Source organism: Pinus tabuliformis, chromosome J (assembly GCF_031772625.1).
Source record: "Pinus tabuliformis cultivar Carrire ecotype Pingquan chromosome J, CPIR1, whole genome shotgun sequence".
Classification (NCBI taxonomy): domain Eukaryota; kingdom Viridiplantae; phylum Streptophyta; class Pinopsida; order Pinales; family Pinaceae; genus Pinus; species Pinus tabuliformis.
The window spans coordinates 1491447179-1491468210 of record NC_142295.1 but is presented as its reverse complement, the minus strand read 5'-3'; the positions used below and the strand labels follow the sequence as shown (position 1 = coordinate 1491468210).

General features: G+C 36.8%; 1 protein-coding gene across 15 annotated transcripts in view; it reads right to left on the bottom strand.

The window, feature by feature from the left end:
- Positions 1–21032, bottom strand: part of LOC149233060 (tRNAHis guanylyltransferase) — a 234506-nt gene that overhangs the window by 106216 nt on the left and 107258 nt on the right. For 14 of the 15 annotated variants that reach the window (XR_016248210.1, XR_016248212.1, XR_016248206.1 and 11 more), the window contains 2 exons: positions 9572–9657; positions 8554–8661 (listed from right to left, as the gene is read on the bottom strand). Coding sequence is in view for 4 of the 15 variants with exons in the window: in XM_089379676.1 (XP_089235802.1) it covers positions 8554–8661; positions 9572–9657 (194 nt within the window). In the remaining 11 variants the exon portion in view is untranslated. The remainder of the gene's footprint in view (positions 1–8553; positions 8662–9571; positions 9658–21032) is intronic. The other variant, XR_016248208.1, reaches the window with a different exon arrangement.

The following is a 21032-nucleotide window of genomic DNA, read 5'->3' as shown; positions in this document are numbered from 1 at the left end:
ATTGAACAAGAAAGAAATACACAACACATCTACACAGTGATTTTTGGACAAATGTCCCCAGAAAAACCCATTGTGGGATAACCGGTGCAGTAGCTTACGGTTTTATTATTATGCAGTAGCAATTCTGAATACAATCTTTGGATGCCCTACTGGCTATCCAATATAGAGAATATCACTGACAAGGAGATAAGTGAGGTTACCTCACACTATCACTAGAATAGCTGAGCCAGCCACTGAATGGTCAGCCCCTGGTTGCCTCTGCACAGTCTCTACGCAATCACTGCGTAGGCCCTGTGTCACAGCTACTGGGGTCTATGTCACTCCTCTCGGTTGATCAATTTTCTTCTGAGACTTCGACTTCTGCCCTCCCGATCTCACACGCCGACTTTTGCTCTAGAAATCGATTCTCCAACAAATTTACAGATTCCCTCTAAGCTTTTGTGATGCCTCTACGTGGCCTTGTGTCAGCCTCTCTGGCTCTACGTTGCCACTATTGGATCTCTCTCTGCCTTCTGCTAAGTATTCATGGAGCAAGAGAAATCTCCAACCGAAACTATCCATGCCCCTCACTGCAAAAGATTACTTCGAATTTCTCTCCCGCAGTTTCTCTACTTCAAAAATTCGATCTTCTAATCTCCCTTTGATATATCCTCCAAGTGCCCATTGATGTCCTTCTTATAATCCTCCACTTGAGAACCAACGACCCAGATTAGATTCTAATCAATGCCTCAGATCATTTGGACTCGATCTTTGTCTTTTCATAGAAGTTTCACCCACTGTTTAGATTAATACCCCTCAATTATTTTAATTTACTAAGTTTAGACTTAGGGACCCATTAAAAATAATTAATTATTTTAATAAAATGGTCTCTAAGTGGAATTTCTCAAAACGATTTATGGGTATTGGAGAATGCATGTGTCTAAGCCTCCTTGCAAATTTTGAGACTTAGAGCACATCCAATGCTACCAGAAATCAACACTATTCCACGTTGCTTCTTGGCCTCCGAACAGACTTGTCCCCACGTTGTCTTGACCCTCTCTTGTTGTGGCTAGAGCATCCAAATTTCAAAGCTATCTTGGAGGATGTATTGCTCTCAAATGGATGCCTAAATGACTCCAATACACCTCATATTTATACACAAAATGAGGGCTCCACGAATTCATGAAGAGACCCATCTATTGGATGAATTTTACATCAAGCCTACATGACTTGAAAACTAATAATTACTAGTCAAATTCAAAAATTCATAACTTCGTTTCTAGAGCTTCGATTTAAGTAATCTTTGGAGCATTGGAATCAGCTTGCCAAGCTCTGTCACCTCAAATTTTCCCAAGCTCAAATTCATCATAGTTTTAACCCAAATATCGATGGGTGCAAAACTTCATACTTGGGTTCTGTTGTCGCATGGATTGTCACGGCAACGCTTAGACTGGGGGTTGTCACCCTGATCCCCGATCTCTCCGTTTAAGCCTGTCTCCCGCGGCTAAGGGGGGTAGACCCTATGGGAAAATGGATGACCAACTGTGAATCAGTTGGGTTGGGAGACACGAAGGGAAACCAGCACTAAATTGATTTTATTAATTTACAGACTAGTGCCTTATAAAATATATGACTAAACGATTATTTATCAAATGCTGCAAAAACATGGACTTATCAACAATAGTTTATCATCAAAGCTTAACTTTTACCAGATACGAGATAATCAATAAAGGCTCAATGGCTTAATGATACTCCAGCAATTAAAATTTCAAAAGATAAAACAATCACGTAAAATATTAATCAGAGATCACATTCATGTAGTTAATCATTCAGATGAGCGTTAAAGCATGTTAAACATTCATTCCTACATCAAAATTTTAGCCTCAGCAGAAAAGATAAAACCTAAGATATTCCTGAGCCAAGACTGAAAAAAATTTCCCAAACTATTTTTATATTTTTCCGATAAAACAAAATTTTGAAACTAAATGAAACTTTTAAATCAAAAAAATCTAAATGATATTAAATCTAAACTAAATTAAATCAAAATCTAAACTACAAGAAAACAATTTCTTTATGCTTTTTTAAAGTTTTATGAATTTTTTATTGTTATATTTTTTAAAACAAAACTTAAAATTAAAATCTAAACTAAAACTAAAGTAAACAAAACTTGAAAATATTAAAATCTAATCTAAATCTAAAACTAAAGCTTTAAATCTAAAAATTAAACAAAATATAAAACTAAAATCCTAACTGAAGTCTAAAAAGGGACTTTTTAATTTTTTTTTATTTTTTTATTATTATTATTATTATTATTATTATTATTATTATTATATATATATATATTATTATTTAAATAAATAAAAAAAACAAACAACTAACTAAATCTAAAATCAAAACTCTAAACTAAAAAAAGGAAACTTTTTATGTCTTTTTATATTTTATATTTTTTATGATTTTTCTATTTTTATAAAAAAAATTATGATTTTAAAATTTCAAATTTAAAATGAAACAAAACTTAAAAAAAAAAGTGAAATCTAATCTAAAACTAACCTAATCTATAGAAACTAAAGGAACCAACCTTTTTTATGCCTTTTTTGAATTTTATGATTTTTATGTTTTTTTTATTTATAAATAAAACAAAACCAAACTAAAAATTTCTGATTATTAAAAGTAAAGCCTAACTAAAAAAACAAACGAATAAATCTAATCAAACAAAAATATATACAAACTTTTAATTTCTAAATAAAAAAAAAAAATCGAAATGATTAATTTCAAAAATGAAACTTTAAACGATACTCTACCCTAACTCCGAAATGAGAAAACCTGTGCGTATTTTATTTGCTGTTTGTAATGCATATGTGCAAGCACGCGGATAAGCAAGGAGGGTGACCAGGCAGCTCGCGTGGGAGAAGGATCCGTAGGTAGCTGAGGGAGATGCGGAGAGCCACAGCGGAGAGGGAATAGCGCTGCAAGCCAGTATGCAGGCTTGGACGAGAGGAAACTACGCAGGGAGGCTCCAAGACGTCAGGGATATGGACAACGTAGAGAGTGAGGCAATGCTGGCTCGAACGGGTTTAGAGCTAAAGGGAAAAAGCAATGGGAGGTTGTGGAAGGAGGGATAGCTGGCAGCAATGAGGAATAAGGATTTGAGGGACCATATATGAACAGAAAGAAGGCTGAGGCAGAAAATGGGAAGGAGGCTATGTAAACAAGAGAGTTGCGTGAAGAGTGAAGAGCTGCAAAGGAGAATGCAACTAGGGTAGGGTTTTGGTAATGATACATAGGCAGACAGCGGGTGAGCAGCGTGGAGCTGCGTAGGAAATTTGCAGGAATGACAGGATAAGAGGGAGCCACAGAAAGAAACGACATATGGAATGAGGTGAGAGGAGAAAGGTAGGATTTGGAAAGAGAACGACGCAAAGGAAGAAGAGGCTGCCAGTGGTGAAAAACCGTGCGGAAGTAAGGTAGCAATCCCGCAGCCTGCTTAGAAAAAAAAATTAAGATTTTTTCTGCAAAATGAAACCCCAGGTAGCAGCAGACAGATGACAAAATTCTCCAGAAAAACTGAAAAAATTTCAGATCCTTTTGCTTCAGATTTGCCGAATGAAAACCCCACAAGAAATTATTTCTCAAAACCTGTACCTGCAATCTGCAAAAGCAAAGAAAACCCAAAATAATATGTGCAAGAAACGAAACTGAAAACCCTAAAACCCAGCTAAAAAATTTACAGTATTTACAGATTTTCGACTCTTTATCAGCCAGATTTGTCAATAATCCACAGTAATATTTTCAAAATATAAGTTTAATGTGAGATACTTCAGAAAACCCTGCATGCATTCATAAAAAATTTCAGATGATAAGCCCGGAATTAAAACTAGCTGGGCTCTTTCAGGAAATGCAATCCGGGAGTTGGCTGGTTCAGCCGAGAACTTCCCCTAACGCCCGGTAAACTCAAAACTAAGATTTCCTGCACAGCTTAGAATCAACCATTAACATAGAGGGAAAAAACGATTGTGAAATCCAGATCAAATGGAGATACCTGCCATTATATTTCAGGATCTAAACTATCATTCAAACCCTAGAGATCAGACAAGATACCTGTGCCTGAATCAATCTTCATCAAGCTAAAATCAATAGCTGAAAATAAAATTATGCAGAATCATAAAACATCTTACAGCATTTCGAGAAGAGTAACACCAGCAAGATTTCAACCCCAAAGTCTTTTTTTATTGCACAAAAAATGACTACAAGAAAGCTTTCTTTAGCACCAGACTCTCAAATCTAATCACAAATGACCCCTAGCACCCTATTTAAAGGAAAAATTCCCAACAGCTAGTTCGAGTGATCCACGTCAAAATGATCTCGACCGTCGATGAGGATCAAGATATCTCTTAATCTCATCCGTCGAATTTTTAATGCATTAAAAAATTGAAATTTTGCATTTATTTACTCAAAATATTATTATTTTATTATTTTTTAAGTTTTTATTTTATTTAATTTTTTTTATATATTCCTTTTTTATTTTTATTTTTATCTTTTCAATTTTTTAATCTTTTTATTTTTTTAATTTTTAATTTATTTTTAAATGGATCCTCGAACTTAGCCTTTGGAAAAATCACCTAAGACCTAGGACTTAGGACTTATGAGGGGATTAAAACATTTTCTAACCCTCAAGACACTTTACATCATGACTTTTACAACTTTACATCTCAAGGGGGAAAACCCATTTGACATAGACCCTCATAAACCACCCAGTTCTGCGACACAACTATAATCTAGCAGATTAACACACTAGGATTCTCCTAAGATTCTAATGACAAAATTCATTCCGGCTTTGGGGTTAGGCTGAAGGAAAACTCTGTTGATCATGGATCGGTTAGACAAAAAACCTTCCGGAACGTAGATTATCACTAGAAAATTAGGTCCACCTAGGCAATTTACATACATGACTCAACTCTGCTAAGATTATTTACAATTCACACATGCAGACTGGGTTTACAACATAAATTGATCAAGTCGACGATGACTGTCGAATGGCAGGGACACGTCAATCAAGCGCTATCCCTTTTGCGAAGAAAAGGGGGTGTACTACTATAGGAAGTTGACACGTAGTGGTCAACAGGTTCCAAGCCCACGAGCTGCCCTTGTAGTGCTTTTCCCTCCAAACCCTTAACCCTAGGGCTTGGAGTACCTCCCAAGCTACACAAATCAACATGTTTTACCAAGATTTATGCAAATCCAAATCTATATATCAAGGTGGCCCAGGAGGAGCCAGTTATTATACTCTTATATGTGGATGATCTACTAGTTATGGGTGTAGATCGACAAATTCAAGAATGTAAGAGGCAACTAATAGTCGAATTTGATATGAAGGAACTTGGAATTATGCATTATTACTTGGGAAGTTGGGACTAGAAGTATGGTAGAAGTCGGGAGAGATGTATCTTGGTCAAGGTAAATATGTGATCAAGATGCTTCAAAAGTTTGGCATGATGGATTGCAAGCCTATGATGACTCCTATGGTTACATATTTGAAATGGTTGACGATTTGTCCGGTAGATCCTACTTTCTACAGGAAATTGATTGGGTCCTTGATGTACCTGGTGAATACCAGGTCAGACATTTGTTTTGCAGTAAACGTCCTCAGTCTGTTTCAGATAGAGCCAAAACATGACCATTGGATTGCGGCTAAGCATATCTTAAGGTACTTTTTTGGAACGATAGATCACTACCTCAGGTACACTAGGAATGATATCCAACTTTCACGATATACAAATTCAAATTGGGGTGGCAGTATGACAAATTTAAGGAGCACAACAGTGGCATGTTTCAGCCTTGGATCTTTCATGGTTTCATGGATGACCATAAAGCAAGATAAAGTTGCTTTGAGTAGTGTTGAAGTTGAGTATGTTGCTGCAAGTGAGGTCTGTCAAGAAGCAGTTTGGCTCAGGAAATTGTTATCAAACTTGTTTGAAAGACTGTTGAGCCCTACATGGATATATTGTCATAATTAGCGTTGCATAAGGTTGATTGAAGACCCAGTGTTTCATGCTAAGACGAAGCATATAAATAACAAGTACCACTACATCAGAAGCTTGGTACAAGATAGGGTCGTGGAGCTGCACTATCTACCTACAAATGAATAGGTAGTTGACATATTGACTAAAGCATTACCAAACAAGAATCTTGAGTACTTGAGAGGTAAGCTTGGTTTGGTGGATATCTCTTCCTTGGTTGAGAGGGAGTGATATCAGATAGTTCTTGTCTTTATGGGTTAGGCACTAGACTAGGACTAACAACCATAAGTCTTAGTGAAGGCCATAAAGAAAGAATGGAGTCTGGAGGATTGGATAAGCATCTAGATTGAAACTTCTTATGGATAGGAGAATCCATGGAAAGAAGTTGGTCGTCGATGCTCTTTGAGGATGAGGAAGGGCATCCAAGATAAGAGTAGTCGAAGAGGACCGATATTCTTTGATGATCCAAGTTTGAGAATCCAAGATAAGAATAGTCCTAAACGGAGATGCCTTGTAGACATCTGAATGGGGTATGTACCTTGAGAGGTAGTGCGGAAGCTCACGTAAAGCCTCCCAACATTATGAGTATAGGAGGGAGCAACCGTGGTATATGAATTAACTCAACCTTTGTTTTTCCACCCTTCTTCATATGCCTTTTGCCTTTTATTATTTTTTCTTTATAGCTGCTCGGGGCTCTAGGGGATGAGAGCATGATCTATAGGATATAGCAATGGATATCCCCTTAGGGTGGGCAGTTCATTGCTCATCGAGGATTGGGACAATCACGTGTTCCTTAAAGATGGAGGGGGTTCATCTAGGGCCCATAAGAACCAGGGTGGCGGCCAGAGATAGGGGATAGAGCTTATGTTCGGCTTTTTCCCACATGCTAAATGTGTATGTGTCGGCCATCATTTGCATTTTATGGTACAGTTTCCTATTGAGAGTGGCCAAATATGCTTTTTATTTTCTTTTCAGCTACATCAACCTCTAGGGCATCGTTCTAAGTCTGACCCAAGGTGTAGACAAGGAGAAGGGGAGGCTAACTCTTTGTGGACCCAATGGACAAATGTGGACTCGATGTTGAAAATGCAACAAGAAATTCCTAATTTAAATTTCCCTTGAATTAAATTAAGAGAAAATTGAATTTCCACATCACAGGACAACTTTAATGAGTTAATTGTGTTGTTATCACTTAGCTGTGTACAGTGATTCCTAAATTTTAGGAGCCTAGGTTGAGTTAATTTCAGTTGTAACAATTTAATTTAGTTAAACTGAGTTTAGGTTAGTGAAACTAATTCCAACTGTTGGAGGAACTAGTAGGAGGTCTAGCAGTGGGGTGCAGCTTCAGTTTTCAACCAGTTAACAGATCAATCAGCCTTAATTGACTCATGCATGCAAAATTCGAGTTACCCAGTTGAGGTTGGAGTTCAAGGGCGGTGTATTGTCAGTTGTATAGGTGGTGCATGTAGTCAAAGAAGGGACCTACAAGGATTGTGCAATTCCAATTGGGAAATTCCCTAACTAATAGGAGGCTAATTCCTTGAGGAACAGCACAAGGAAATAGGGACTTGGGCAGGCTTGGATTTGGTTAAGTATTGACTAGAGCTTGTCTAGGAAGCAGTGAGATAAATTATACTAGTGCAGAGGTTACTCGGGCTTGAGCAAGCACTGTATTTCTTCTCTACTTTCTGACTAATGCAATACAAATAGGAAGGGGTTTTGAGCAGTTGCTTTCCCCTTAGATAAATCTCAGAGCATATGTGATTGAATCTTGTCTCATATTTATGTTGTGATTTCTCAATCGTTTAATTGTTTCCGTTGATGAGTAGAGTAGATTCAAGTCTTTTGTTTTAGAAAATTACATAAGCAGTTTGAATCTACAAGGGATTTCTACACCTGGATGAGAAATATGATAAATGGGGTTATAATTAGTGGATGTGAGATGATATATATGGCTTCGGGAAGAGGGACCACGCAACCAAAATCAGGGTTTCTCAAGTAGTGTCATCCCTAAAGCCTACTAGCCAATAAAGAAGATCCCACGAAACTAGAACACAAGGGTAACCACCAAAAAGGGCAGAGGAGACAAGAATACAGAGCTAGTCCACTCTTTCCGCCGACTCCTCTCACTAATCCATGCCCAAAAGTGTCCTTGATAAATAAGCAAAAATACTCAATCACACAATGATAAGCCATACCTTTGGGTTTGGAAGGCCCACCTTCAAACATATGATCATAACAAATAGGCGAGGGACCACATGGTTGCCTCTGGGGGCTGCAAGGGGGTATTGGCTGCAGGCTGAGGACCATATGGGAGGAAAAAATTTCTCCTAGGGATATCACCTACAAGTTGGTGGGTACAGGCAACATCTGTGAAAAGCCTTGTGTATATCCTTCAACTCAAATTCATCCAAACTACAATGGAAATTATAAAAATATCTGAATGGTTGAAACATGATTTCAGTCATGAAAACAAAGATGTGTTATAAACAAATAAAAAATTAATTCATATCGACTTATAGAATCTGAAGATGCTAGCATAGATAGCAAAACTAACCTCTTTCTTAAATATACAGGATCCCTTACGAAAAATAGCAGGAAGTGTGTTATAGTTGATACCAAATTGCTGGAAAAGGAGTTCATTCTTTTCCTGTGTTTGAGTACCCTGCAAAATTCAAGTTAGAGCACAATTACCATCTTATGGATGTGGATACAATAGGATTTTGTAAGAGTTTGGATTATGATTCATTTGGAGACAGCATACAGAAAATTATAAAGGAAAAATAAATAAAATGAAACTCAGCAAAATACCATTCAAGATTTCGGGAATATAACTAAGAGAATTGAATCAGCATGAATATTAGAGCATCAATTTTGGATTTTCATTTTGATGTGTCTTCAACAAATTTCAAACCTCGGAAACTAGACTGTTTTATTATCATCCAACTTGATAATCATTCCTTTCAAAACAAAGGAACTAAGCTTATGCAATAGGCTCCAATGCTCCCTTCGTTTCCCTTTTGTCACTTCTATAAATCATTCAATCCTACACGTTGTTCTTAAGTGAGGATGTTAGGATATTTTGTGATGATTTCATTTAACATATTAATTAATAATATAATAAAATGCACATAAGTTGTATGTAATAAATAATATTTATGTTACATATAAGCTAAGTGATTCCTAGTGAGAGTAACAGAACCCCACACGCACAGTCACACATATCTTATGTAATCATATGCACATTGATATAATACATTTCTCATACTCAGACTCTCTTGCTTGTCTCTTATATTCTCCGAGCATAGTTTAATAGTCTCAACACCAGGAGGTAGTTTAAGTTCAACTTGCTCTAATGTGCTTATATGGTTAGTGTGCTTCTGTACTACTATTACTATGATGGTCACAATCATGTCTTATACAGAGTGATCTGATAATTAAACATCTAGTCAATATCAATGACACTAGCTGCTCTACAGCTTAACACCTAGTTGGTTCATGATCTCTACTTAAAGACCATGCAGAATGTTGGAAATGATTTCAAATCATAAACTTGTGTCTATGGCATATGCTACCTTCAAAACATTCTGAGCCTCTGTGGCACACTTCCCTGACTTTACCAACATCCAAAAGCAGGTATTGTATTGATTATTTATGTGGCCTGCAAAATAGAGTTCAAACAAACACAATTAATCTTAGAGCACACATGCAATTTATTTTTAAGCCGATACGCGTCCACCCCTATTGAGCATTGGCAGATTAATCTTTCTTTTAATTCAAATCTTTATCTTATGGTGATAAATGAAAGAAGGCGGCATATTCTCATCATCACCTTTATATCAATCGATGGAATTTCAAATATATTAACTACCTTGCATCTCTAAACCCATGTTTGCCTTTTCACATTTACCTAATACAATAATGAAACTACCCTGCAAATTATCAAATAACAAATGGCATCATCTTGAAATTAATGTTTGCCTTTTCACATTTACCCAATACAATTATAAAATTAGCATGCATATTATCAAAAATCAAATGGCATCATGTAGATTCGTAGGTTTATAAAAGGCAAAAATAAGCCTGATTGGTCTTATATCAACCACATTTGCTAATGTGAATGTGCTAGTCTAATATGTATATGAAAGTATTTGCTGCATGTGTCAGGGCACAAGAGAGAATGAGCTACAGTAAGCTACTTGTCATTCCACATCTGCACCATAATCTGTTTACATGGATGTAAAAATGCCGGCGGCTAAAAATACTATAATACTATCAGGCAGCTATGCTGAAATTCAAAAGGATGATACTTAATAATCTGTTTGTTCCATGTCACTATTCTAGAATAGAGGGAAATTCATCTTCAAAAAGTCTAAAACAAGAGAGAAAATATACAAATTATAAAGTGTGAAAGCTGGATAGCAGGACATATCATATTAACAAAGGCTGAAATCTAGCACTCTACCAGCATGTAGATACAGATTCCCCTGCCTCAAAGAAAATGTTCTAGTAGAAACCCAAACAAATATCATAAAAGATAAAAGTAAAATATTATGAAAATAACCCAAACAATATCATAAAAAGAAAGGAGACTGCAGCAAACATATATTCCCTTAAAAGTACTCTCAAAGTCACTCTACAGTCTGAAAATAGTTTATTTTGGGTCAAATGAACTGGCGATTAGATAACCATGATATTCACCAATAACTGCTTGGAAGTAAATTATCATCGGTGGAGATTTTGTCAATATTCCAGTAATTTCACAAATAATTGAAATAATACATCAGCTGTGAATACCAGAACATAATTATTCCACGTCACATCTCTGTTTGATTGGGGCCAAACAATTCTGCTTAGACATTTTGTGACTATGCCCTTAAGCTGGCATCAAATCTCAGCAAGGATAGCTCTCTGACATCCCCTCATTTTCCATTCTCTGGACTCGCAAAGCACATATTGAGTACACATTTTGAGAACCATTAGACATGAGACTTGCTGCCATTTTTGAGACTTGTGGAGAGAGATATACTGTGGGACATTCCCCTTTTTCCCACTATCGATTTTCAATGCTCGTGGTGAATAAGCATTCCACTGAGCATTAGACATGACACTCACTACCATTCTTGATAATCTTGTTCAAAAGAGATATACTCAGGTAGTTCTTCCAGAATTTTTCCTACTATTGTCAATATTCTTGTCATGCCTGTTTCCTCCTAGATCTGCACACAATATAAGTCCAATATTCTGAGTACAAACCAAAGGAGAACCCTTGTAAATTCTACCCACTGTCACCTTAGTAGAACCTCCCTTCATTTGCGCCAGCTCTCCTCAGGCGCAAGGGGTGCTTCCCTAAGATCAAATCACTAATATGTCCGTTAACACGGATCTGAAAATCAGATTAGTGATTCATGTGTTTGATGATCTTCTTTAGAATAAAAGCATGACAACACAAGTAATACCAAGGGCCTCGTCCTTTGAGCAAATGGAATCGAATCAATACTTAATGAACAATCTTATGATGCAAAAGGAAAATCAGCAAGTTATGTTATACAATACATCAATAATTAAATCAACCATATTAAGACAACAAACTGTATGATATGTTCATTAACATGGCATTTCAACACCTAATTCACCGGGTTTGAGTTTCACAACCATTAATACAACAAAGATTCGATAGTGAAAATTTTAGCAATAAAATTCGGCATTAAGTTCAAAACACTATAAAATTCCCTTTAGGTAAGGCATACAATTCTTTTCGGGCTCACAAGATTGCAGGAATCATATGGTCATGGAGCAGCATTCTGATTTCCATTGCAGCTGCATTCTGATTTCCATTCAGATAAGGCGTACAATTCTTTTTGGGCAATCAAGACTCTAGGGACCTTATGGAGTTCATCAACACATTGGATACGTTAATGTCGAGTCATGCATCTACCAACAGAATTAAGGTCAAACCCAGATCTGCAATAAAAAAATTGAGCAAGGTATCGTTTATAATCAATGTAGCTCAACAAGTATAACACAACTAGGGCAAAAGAGCATGCCCATGCCGAATTGGAGCCTCAACCCATAAACTGTAAATTTGAACAATAAATTCCAACAATGTGAGAATTAAGTGAATTTCAGCGAATTCCCCTTTAAAAGGAATGAAATTACTGGAAAATTTAATTGTCAAATTAGGGAAATGAGATTCAGCCGAATATATAGGACAAATTTGAAGGAATTAATTCGTTGTCCCTTGAAATTTAGCGATTTTGAAACTTCATGAATAAAAGTAGCCTAACCCGGTCACTTAGGTCATCACCAACCCCAAACCAACCACTTATAGAGATAAAATGCCAAAGAGGACATGAATATTCCTGCCTCAAAATCTAGTAGGTCTTGTGATAGGCCTCACAAGAAAAGGACTAGACCAAGGGACAGCACTATGAGTAGGAGGCCCACTGTCATGTAATGTTCCCATTTTCAGATTCCCTTATGACGCAGTCAGGATGGACTTCCAAGGTTGGTGGCAGGCAGTTTACAAGAGCGAGATTACACCATTAGAGGACACAAAGGGATTTTGGAGGAGTTTATAGGGTCCAATGGAAATCTCTTACTATATTTCGCCATCTGGGGTATTTCCACATGGTTCATTTTTGGTTCGGTTGCATCCTGATGACTCTCGTAACACGAAGTTATTTTCCGTATGTTTTAATTGTATACACTAAAGGTGTTGTTGGGAGCAGGTTATTTGGAGAAACACCTTAGCGTAATATGTTGGAAACACTAAGACGGGGGTGAATCATTTTTTTACTTACAATTCGTTAAAAAAAATTAGAGTATGAACAATAGAGCAGTAATCAAAAACACATCACAAAAGTAATACACCACAAATTTTTAAGTGGAAACCCTTTCGACAAAAAAACCACCGAATGCTTTTCTAATATTTTGTCCGTACAAAAATGCTTCAACTCCAACTGAAAGGGAAGCCCCAACTTCCTAGTACTCTAGAAAAGCATTCAAGTTTATTAGGTAGCTCCAACTCCTGAAAGGATGCTCCTACACCTTGGTTTCACTAGCTCCAATTGGAAGGATGCTTTGACAGCCTTGTTTTATCAACTACAACTAATAGGATGCTCCAACACGTTCCAAGCTCCAACTTGCCCTAGCACCACCCCACCACCCTTAAAATATATAAAAATAGAGAAACTATTTGTGGGCTCTCGTACCACCCTTAAATATATATAAAAAAGAGAGAAACTATTTGCGGGCTTTAGATCCACGTGACGTGATTGGACCTCTTTCAAATCCTAGAATTTCAAACTTTCCAGACACTTTTCTACATTTTCCATATTTTTAGTCAAGGTCTAGGCGGCCTTTACATCAGCAGGCTTAGCATGCCACAACTCAAAAGAAGGATCAGCAGGAAAAGCATTGATATAATAAACCAAGAGAGACTTTTCAAGAGGTTTATAGTCTTGAGGTAAATCTCTTACAAGATCATTAAACCTCTTATTAAATTCTTCCAAGGGCTCATTCTCCTTTTTTATAGTACTAATAGTGCTAAGCAAACATATTTCCTCCTTACCTCCATATCTATTCTTAAATGCATTGATAATAGCTTGCAGAGAATCAAAAGAATTATTCGGAAAATCATGGAACCAATGCATAGCATCATCCTCCAGAGAAAGGAGAAAGAACCTCAACTTAATATCTTCATGATTGTAATTAGTAGTAGCGCACCACTTTCCCACATAAAGATTAAACTTCTTAAGGTAATCACTAGCACTAATTGCATTGTTGCCTTGAAAGGAAGGCAACTTCTCAACGGCTTTCTCCGGAATGTCATGAGGATAACTCTGAATGTTAGTAAAATTACAAGGGGCAAACAGGTCATCCATAATGTCTTGTTCAACTAGATTAGGAAAAAGAAAATGGATATCAAGGAGAGCTTCCTGTCCGAGATAAACAAGAAGTTTACTAGAAGTAAGCTTGGTTAATCGAACTATGAAGGCCTTTTCAGGATCCAGAGTAGGATTGACCAAGCTACCTGGTTGCCTTCTAGTGTATGCTCTTGTAAAAGGTGCAATAAGTGGAGTCTCTACTCTAACAAAAACCTAAATGTAAAACCCAAAATGCTAAGAACCAAAATTTAGTAAAGGAGAAAACATCATCAAGAAACTTATCCCAAGCAACGGCGCCAAAAAATCTTGTTAATGTCGGGTCAAAGAATACTATCGAAAACCAAGGATAACGAAACCTTGTCCCTGGCAACAGCACCAAAATATGTTGTCGCCTAAGATGTACACCTAAAGTGGGAAAAGTTTCCAAACCCACAATGTATAGTCTTTATGGTGCAATGCTCAAAGTACGAGTTGTCACCTATTCCCTACTCACTCTGTTTAAGCTCTCTCCTACGGAAGCTAAGGGAGGTAGTCCCTAAAGATAGAAAAGCTAAGGGGAAACTTATTGGAACAACAAGTCTAGGAGATCTACGGGCAAGGCAATTACTTCTCTTAGTAACTTGAATTAAGGTTAAATGGCAAGTTAGATTATAATTATCGAGCAATACGAGGAAAAAGATAGATTCAATATAACACTTAAGATGAAGCAAGGAGAGACCAATGCCTTACAAACAATACTCAAATGAATTTAAAGTACTTGCACAACTGGATTAGGAAAAAGAAAATGGATATCAAGGAGAGCTTCCTGTCCGAGATAAACAAGAAGTTTACTAGAAGTAAGCTTGGTTAATCGAACTATGAAGGCCTTTTCAGGATCCAGAGTAGGATTGACCAAGCTACCTGGTTGCCTTCTAGTGTATGCTCTTGTAAAAGGTGCAATAAGTGGAGTCTCTACTCGAACAAAAACCTAAATGTAAAACCAAAAATGCTAAGAACCAAAATTTAGTAAAGGAGAAAACATCATCAAGAAACTTATCCCAAGCAACGACGCCAAAAAATCTTGTCAATTTCGGGTTAAAGAATACTATCGAAAACCAAGGACAACGAAACCTTGTCCCTGGAAATGGCACCAAAAAATGTTGTCGCCTAAGATGTACACCTAAACGTGGGAAAAGTTTCCAAACCAACAATGTATAGTCTTTATGGCGCAATGCTCAAAGTACGGGTTGTCACCTATTCCCTACTCACTCTGTTTAAGCTCTATCCTATGGAAGCTAAGGGAGGTAGTCCCTAAAGATAGAAAAGCTAAGGGGAAACTTATTGGAACAACAAGTCTAGGAGATCTACGAGCAAGGCAATTACTTCTCTTCGTAACTTGAAATAAGGTTAGATGGCAAGTTAGATTATAATTATTTAGCAATACGAGGAAAAAGATAGATTCAATATAACACTTAATATGAAGCAACGAGAGACCAATGCCTTACAAACAATACTCAAATGAATTTAAAGTACTTGCACAAAATAATAAGTGAGAACTCAAGTTACAAGATAAGCAATGTTGCAAGGAACTGTAAGTACAAGAAACCAATAGATCAGGATAATCAAATATATGAGCAACAAAAACTTTAAGACCAATTGCAAGGAAAACAGACTTGCGATTCTAAGTAAAGATGATATTTCAAAGGACAATAAACTTGAAGTAACAAGTATAATGAAGTAAAACTTGCAATTATAAGTTAGACTCACAATTCCAATTATAATGATCAATGATGACAGATGAATGCAAGATCTATCTAATGTGAGATATAGGATCTTGGTTAATTTTATTTATATGCATATGCTAAGGGTGAAGGCCTTCTTCTCAATTATTAAAGCAAGTCTTAAACAAGGTTGTAGAAAGAATTGTTGGAGAAGGAGGCTAAGGCCTCATTAACGATACCTCCCCAAGAGTTCTAATGACTTGTTGTCGCTCTAATTGTCCACAAGAATACGATAATGCTCAGGGCAGTGGTTGTCACTCTGATTTGTACCCTCTTCGTTTAAGTTGTCTCTTAACTGCAAACTAAGGGGGGTGCTCCCTGTGAATGAAAAGATGAACTTCTTGTTGGAAACCAACAAGTGAAGGAAACACAACTACATGGCCTAGCAACTTGGTTAAAATAAATAAGCAAGTATGATTATTAAGCACCACTTGATTAGATTTATTGAGATTATTAGTTAGAGACCAGTGCCATTAAAATTGAGTACTTGCACAATTCGAATTATAATTCTAAGTTACCGGATGAACAGTCGTTGCAAGATGCAAATCTATCCTAAATGAAGTGCAAGACCTAGATCTAAGTGAAATGCAAGATCTCGGTAGATTTTAGTTAAATGTCCTATCTAGGTGAGTCCCTTCTCTCAATTGTTTTGAAGTTAGTCTCGAATGTAGGTTGTAGAGAGAAGTCCAAAGGAAGGAGGCTAAGGCCACATTAACGATACTCCCGTGGAGTTCTAACCACGTAAGTGTCTTTGTTCCTACAAAGGATTGCCCGCAAGAGAACTGCAAGGTAACATGTGTTAACCACAAATGAATGTCTAAACTTCGCAAGTTGGGTGAGAAAGGTGGTCCTATATTCTTACAACAAGCTTATGCTTGGAGGTGCCTTTTAAAAATGCACTTCTAGTCCTAAAATTAAATGAAGGATATTAGTGAATGCTTTAATAAGTCCCTCAACCAGATTTATTCGAATCCAAACACTTATTGTGATGAACAATTAGCAAGAGGAACTTGAAATTATAATGTTACAAAAGAAAATGCTTAAGGTATTGTTGACCACTGAAGGTACACCAAAAAAAATTCGCAGACTCCATGCCCGAAGATATGTCAAAGGCTTCATGTACCATCCGAGTTCATATATCATCAGACTTTTTTAACTTTAGCTTCTTCTTATCATTTTCTTCTACAATGTACTCAAATTTCGCAAGCGACGCTAGTGTGATGGATTGAGTCATGTAACAGGCCTAGGTAACTTGGGACATTGTCATCAAGTGACTTTACTCTAAGAGATTTTTCTACTTGGTTAATTATTAGTTACTTTCAAGCACTTAATAATTAATCAAGTTATTTCCTCCAAGCAATAACCCCAAAGCTAGAGTGTGGTTTGACGACAAGGCCTTGAGTGAGTCCTAGTGTCTAGAGTCATTGTATATTACCATACTAGATCATTCATAAAGTTTCACAGAATTTGATTAGGTCTAGGGACCATTTTTTATTTTTTTAAATTTCCTGCAAAACGAGATTTTTTAATTAATTTCTATGTAATGATGTAAATAAATGGTCTTAGGAAATGTCTAGGGAGTGTGCCTACTCGAAATTCATCCTCAAAGGCCCAGCATTATCCTAAGACCCACTTTGAGGGTCAAAAAACGACTTATAACCCCTCAAAAGCCACTTTTTTTAATGTTAGTGGCAAAAATGAGAAAAAATTCAAAAGAATGAAAAATTGGAAAAATCTAGAAATTTTTCCAAAGTCACAAAAAGTCAAATTTTGACATTGAAGATTGAGGGGAAGCAAAAGATCATGTGATAGGCATGTGGGGCCCACCAAACAAAGCACAACTCAATTCAAATTCAAATGCCAAATAAGCAAGTCAAAGAGGCATCACGTTTAAGTTTTAAAGGCCCATTGAATTTTTCAAGATGAAATTTTAATTTATTTTGGGATATGATGTTATCCTATTAAAATTGTCAACTAGGGCCAAATTCCACTTTGGCCAGCGCATTTTATGGAGATGATGATTGCATTGAATTCCTCTTTTCGAGAGAACCAAAATCGACCTAAAAATCATTAAATTTGGACAAGGGAAAGTATATTTTTGAATTATGAGCCCACATGTGCATATTTGATCAAGTCAGCCCTAAAGCAAATTAGACACCTTTGGAAGCCTATAAATACAAGTAACCCCTACCTCATTTGGACATCACCATGGATCATTCTTCTATTCTCTTTCTTGTTTTTGGCTCGCATAGGTCTAAGGCAGGTTCATGGAGAAATGGGTTCACTCGAAGGTGAAATTGTCGAGTCTGAAGTTCGCGCGTATTTTTCTAGGGTTTTGTTTCTCAGTCGCAGGCTTACCAAAGGACAGATTGGACTGGTTCCTGGCTTGCAAGCTCGAGGGAGAGATTGAAAGCTCCCAGTCACTCGCATTCCCACTTCCTCCATGCGACTAGGGCCTAAAGTTGTATTTTTCTATTGTCTAAAGCTTTCGCTCATTCACCGCAGTGTTCGGCAATTGACCGTAAACAATGAAAGTTCATTACATGCTTTTGAATCAAGATTTTTGAGTATCAGCATGGTTGGGTTCATCTCATGGATATCGTTTAGTTGATTTTTGCTTGATAGTGTTGGGATATTTTGACACATAGTTCTTTTTGAATTTTTTCTGATTTTTGCCACTGATCTATCCCGATGATGAACCATGGTGGATGACTCGAAACGTCGATGCAAACAATCATGGATGCGAGAACTCCGGAAGAAAACTACACACAAAGCACTGATCGCAGAAGCCTCAAAACAATAACATAGGAAATAGTTAAGTATAACTTGGTCTAGTGTAGAGTTAGGTAAAGTGTGTTTCTTTACTATGTACTTTTGTAACTTACAATCTGACGGTCACGATATGTAGTGATCCGACGGTTCATTCTCTCATCGGTATTACTGGCACTTGATCCGTGGCTTCACACCCGATTAGTCCATGATCTCTATTTAAAGAGCATGGAGGGTCATTTATAGGGTAACTGTTCATGAGAGAAGCTTATGTAAATTTTATTTATTTTATTAATAAATTGCCTGAAGCGGTCGTGTTAGCTCGGTCGTGGACTATTTCCCTCTTTGAGGGTTTTAACCACGTCAAGAATACTGGTGTATTGATCTGCGATCTATTTGCGAGCGGTGTTCTTTGGTGTTCTATCTGAAGAACTTACCTTGTAAATTCCAACATGGAATCAGAGCTATTTGAGGGTTGCATCCGTTGGTGATCCAAATCTGAAGCCAATACCACTGCATCTGGCGATTGTTTCCTAGATCTATTGTTTCTGACTGTTTTCGGGCCAAGAGGACTGCTCTATTGTGTTAGGAGCATTTGTTCCAATGAGGAACCCCTTTCGTTTCACACGAAAAGGTTTCTAGTAGCCCTAGCTACATCATTTTTAAGATCTGGAGGTATACAGTCTTTATTTGCAGTTCTAGCTATTCATCTCTCTATTTATTTCGGTTTATTTAGCTCTCTGTTTTATATTACCGGATCTATACCTTTCATTTCTGTGTATGCTCCTTGCCCCGCAACTCTGTGCAATCTGGGCAAATCAAAAACAGAAAGGAAGGATTTTTCTCATGCATATGCTCTTTTCCGCCTCGCCTTAGTGTGATCTCGGAAAATCAGAAACATTGAGGAAACTATTTAGTTTCCGGCTAAAGCTAACTTCAAGTCGTAAGGTTTGTTTTTTTTTGTATGTCCGTGTTGGGTTTTGTGGTTTTGTTTTGTAGGCAAAAAAAAAGCATTTTCAAATAAGCATGCACCCCAAAGCTTCAATGACTACTAAAAAAAAACAAAACCCTTCCTCTTTTCGAAAAATTACTAACCTTTTAAACTAGCTCACGTGGTCCAAAGTTACTTTATGAAAATAGAGGTCTTGAGTTCAAGTCTTTCTTTTTGTTGAGTTACTTTTTCGAAAAGCATATGTAACTTATGTTTTAAAGTTACTTTATGTAAAAGTTTTCTCACCCATTATAAAAAGTGAGTCACTTATAATTCTAAAGTCTCTTTATCTTTTATTTAAGTTACAATTTAGTGGGTAGTTCATAAAGTACCATTGTAAAAGTGACTTTCATTTATTTATAAAAGTGAGTCACATAAAATCTTTTTTTTAAACTGAGCTAATTAGATTAAGTTTGGAAACGGGAGGGGGGGGGGGGGGGTTCTAAATATAACATTATCATTCATTTCCGCACATTCATGCACTTCATCGGCATTTTCAACAACTTTTCTTCAAAAAGCCATAACTTCTTCATCCAGAAGTCGTTTTCAAAGCCATTTTTTTTAATCAGCCTAATTTTTCGAGATCTTTCCATTGGAACACTTAGTTTCAGCATCTATAGCTTCAGTTTCTGTTAAAATGGAAAGTCCATGCCAAGTTATTCTTGACAGCACCAACTACTTCCAATCGTGGTCCTACATTGTGGATTTACTTAGAAGTAAAGGTCTTTACAGAATCGCCTCAGGCCAAGAAACCAAACCTCAAGAAGAAGATAAGGCAACCAAATGGGAAAATAAGCAAGATCAAGCACGTGGGTTGATAGGGATGTCTATTTCTCCAGACCTTAGATTCCATATCGCAGAACTTGATACTCCTAATGAAGTAATGAAACAGCTCACTAAAGTTTTTGGAATTAAAAATGAAATTAGAACCCGTCAACTCGAAAATGAGTTGCTTCCATTGGACACCAATAGTTTTTCTACCTTTGAAGATTTTTTGTCCAAGATCAAGACCCTTAGACTTCTCTTGGAAGGTGTAAAGGTTAAAAAAGAAGATGGTAGCCTTATTTTTTCCATTCTTACTAAGTTGGGACCAACCTACTCTGTGTTTGTTTCCACCTTCAATTCTACTAGAGAAGCCTTTATTTCTCAAGGACAAGACTACAAGTCCCCCTCTTTTGATGCCTTTTGTGATTCTTTAATAAGAGAACAAGAAAAACTCTTATATCTTGGTCTTCTTAATCTTGGAAACTCTTCTAAGAAAGCCTTAGCCACCCAACAACAACCAAATTCAAAGAATCCTAAGAAGCAGTATCCTAAAAAGAATGGTCCTAAACCAAACAAGGGTCCTAAGCAATTTCAGTCTCAAAATGAAAAATCATTTCAACAAAATGATAAGGCAAATAAAAACAAAAGGAAGAAGATTGATAGACATTGCCACTTTTGTAATCGAAATGGCCACTTAGAATCCAAATTCTTTAAGAAGATGGAAGCCGTGGAAGCAACAATGAAGAAGCATAACATCCATTTGGAGCACTCTTCAACTTCAAATTCATCTTCAGGAATAGCACTTTCTGCTTGTGGTTGTCAGGCATCTCGGTCTGGTTATGCACTAAATGTATCTTCTTCT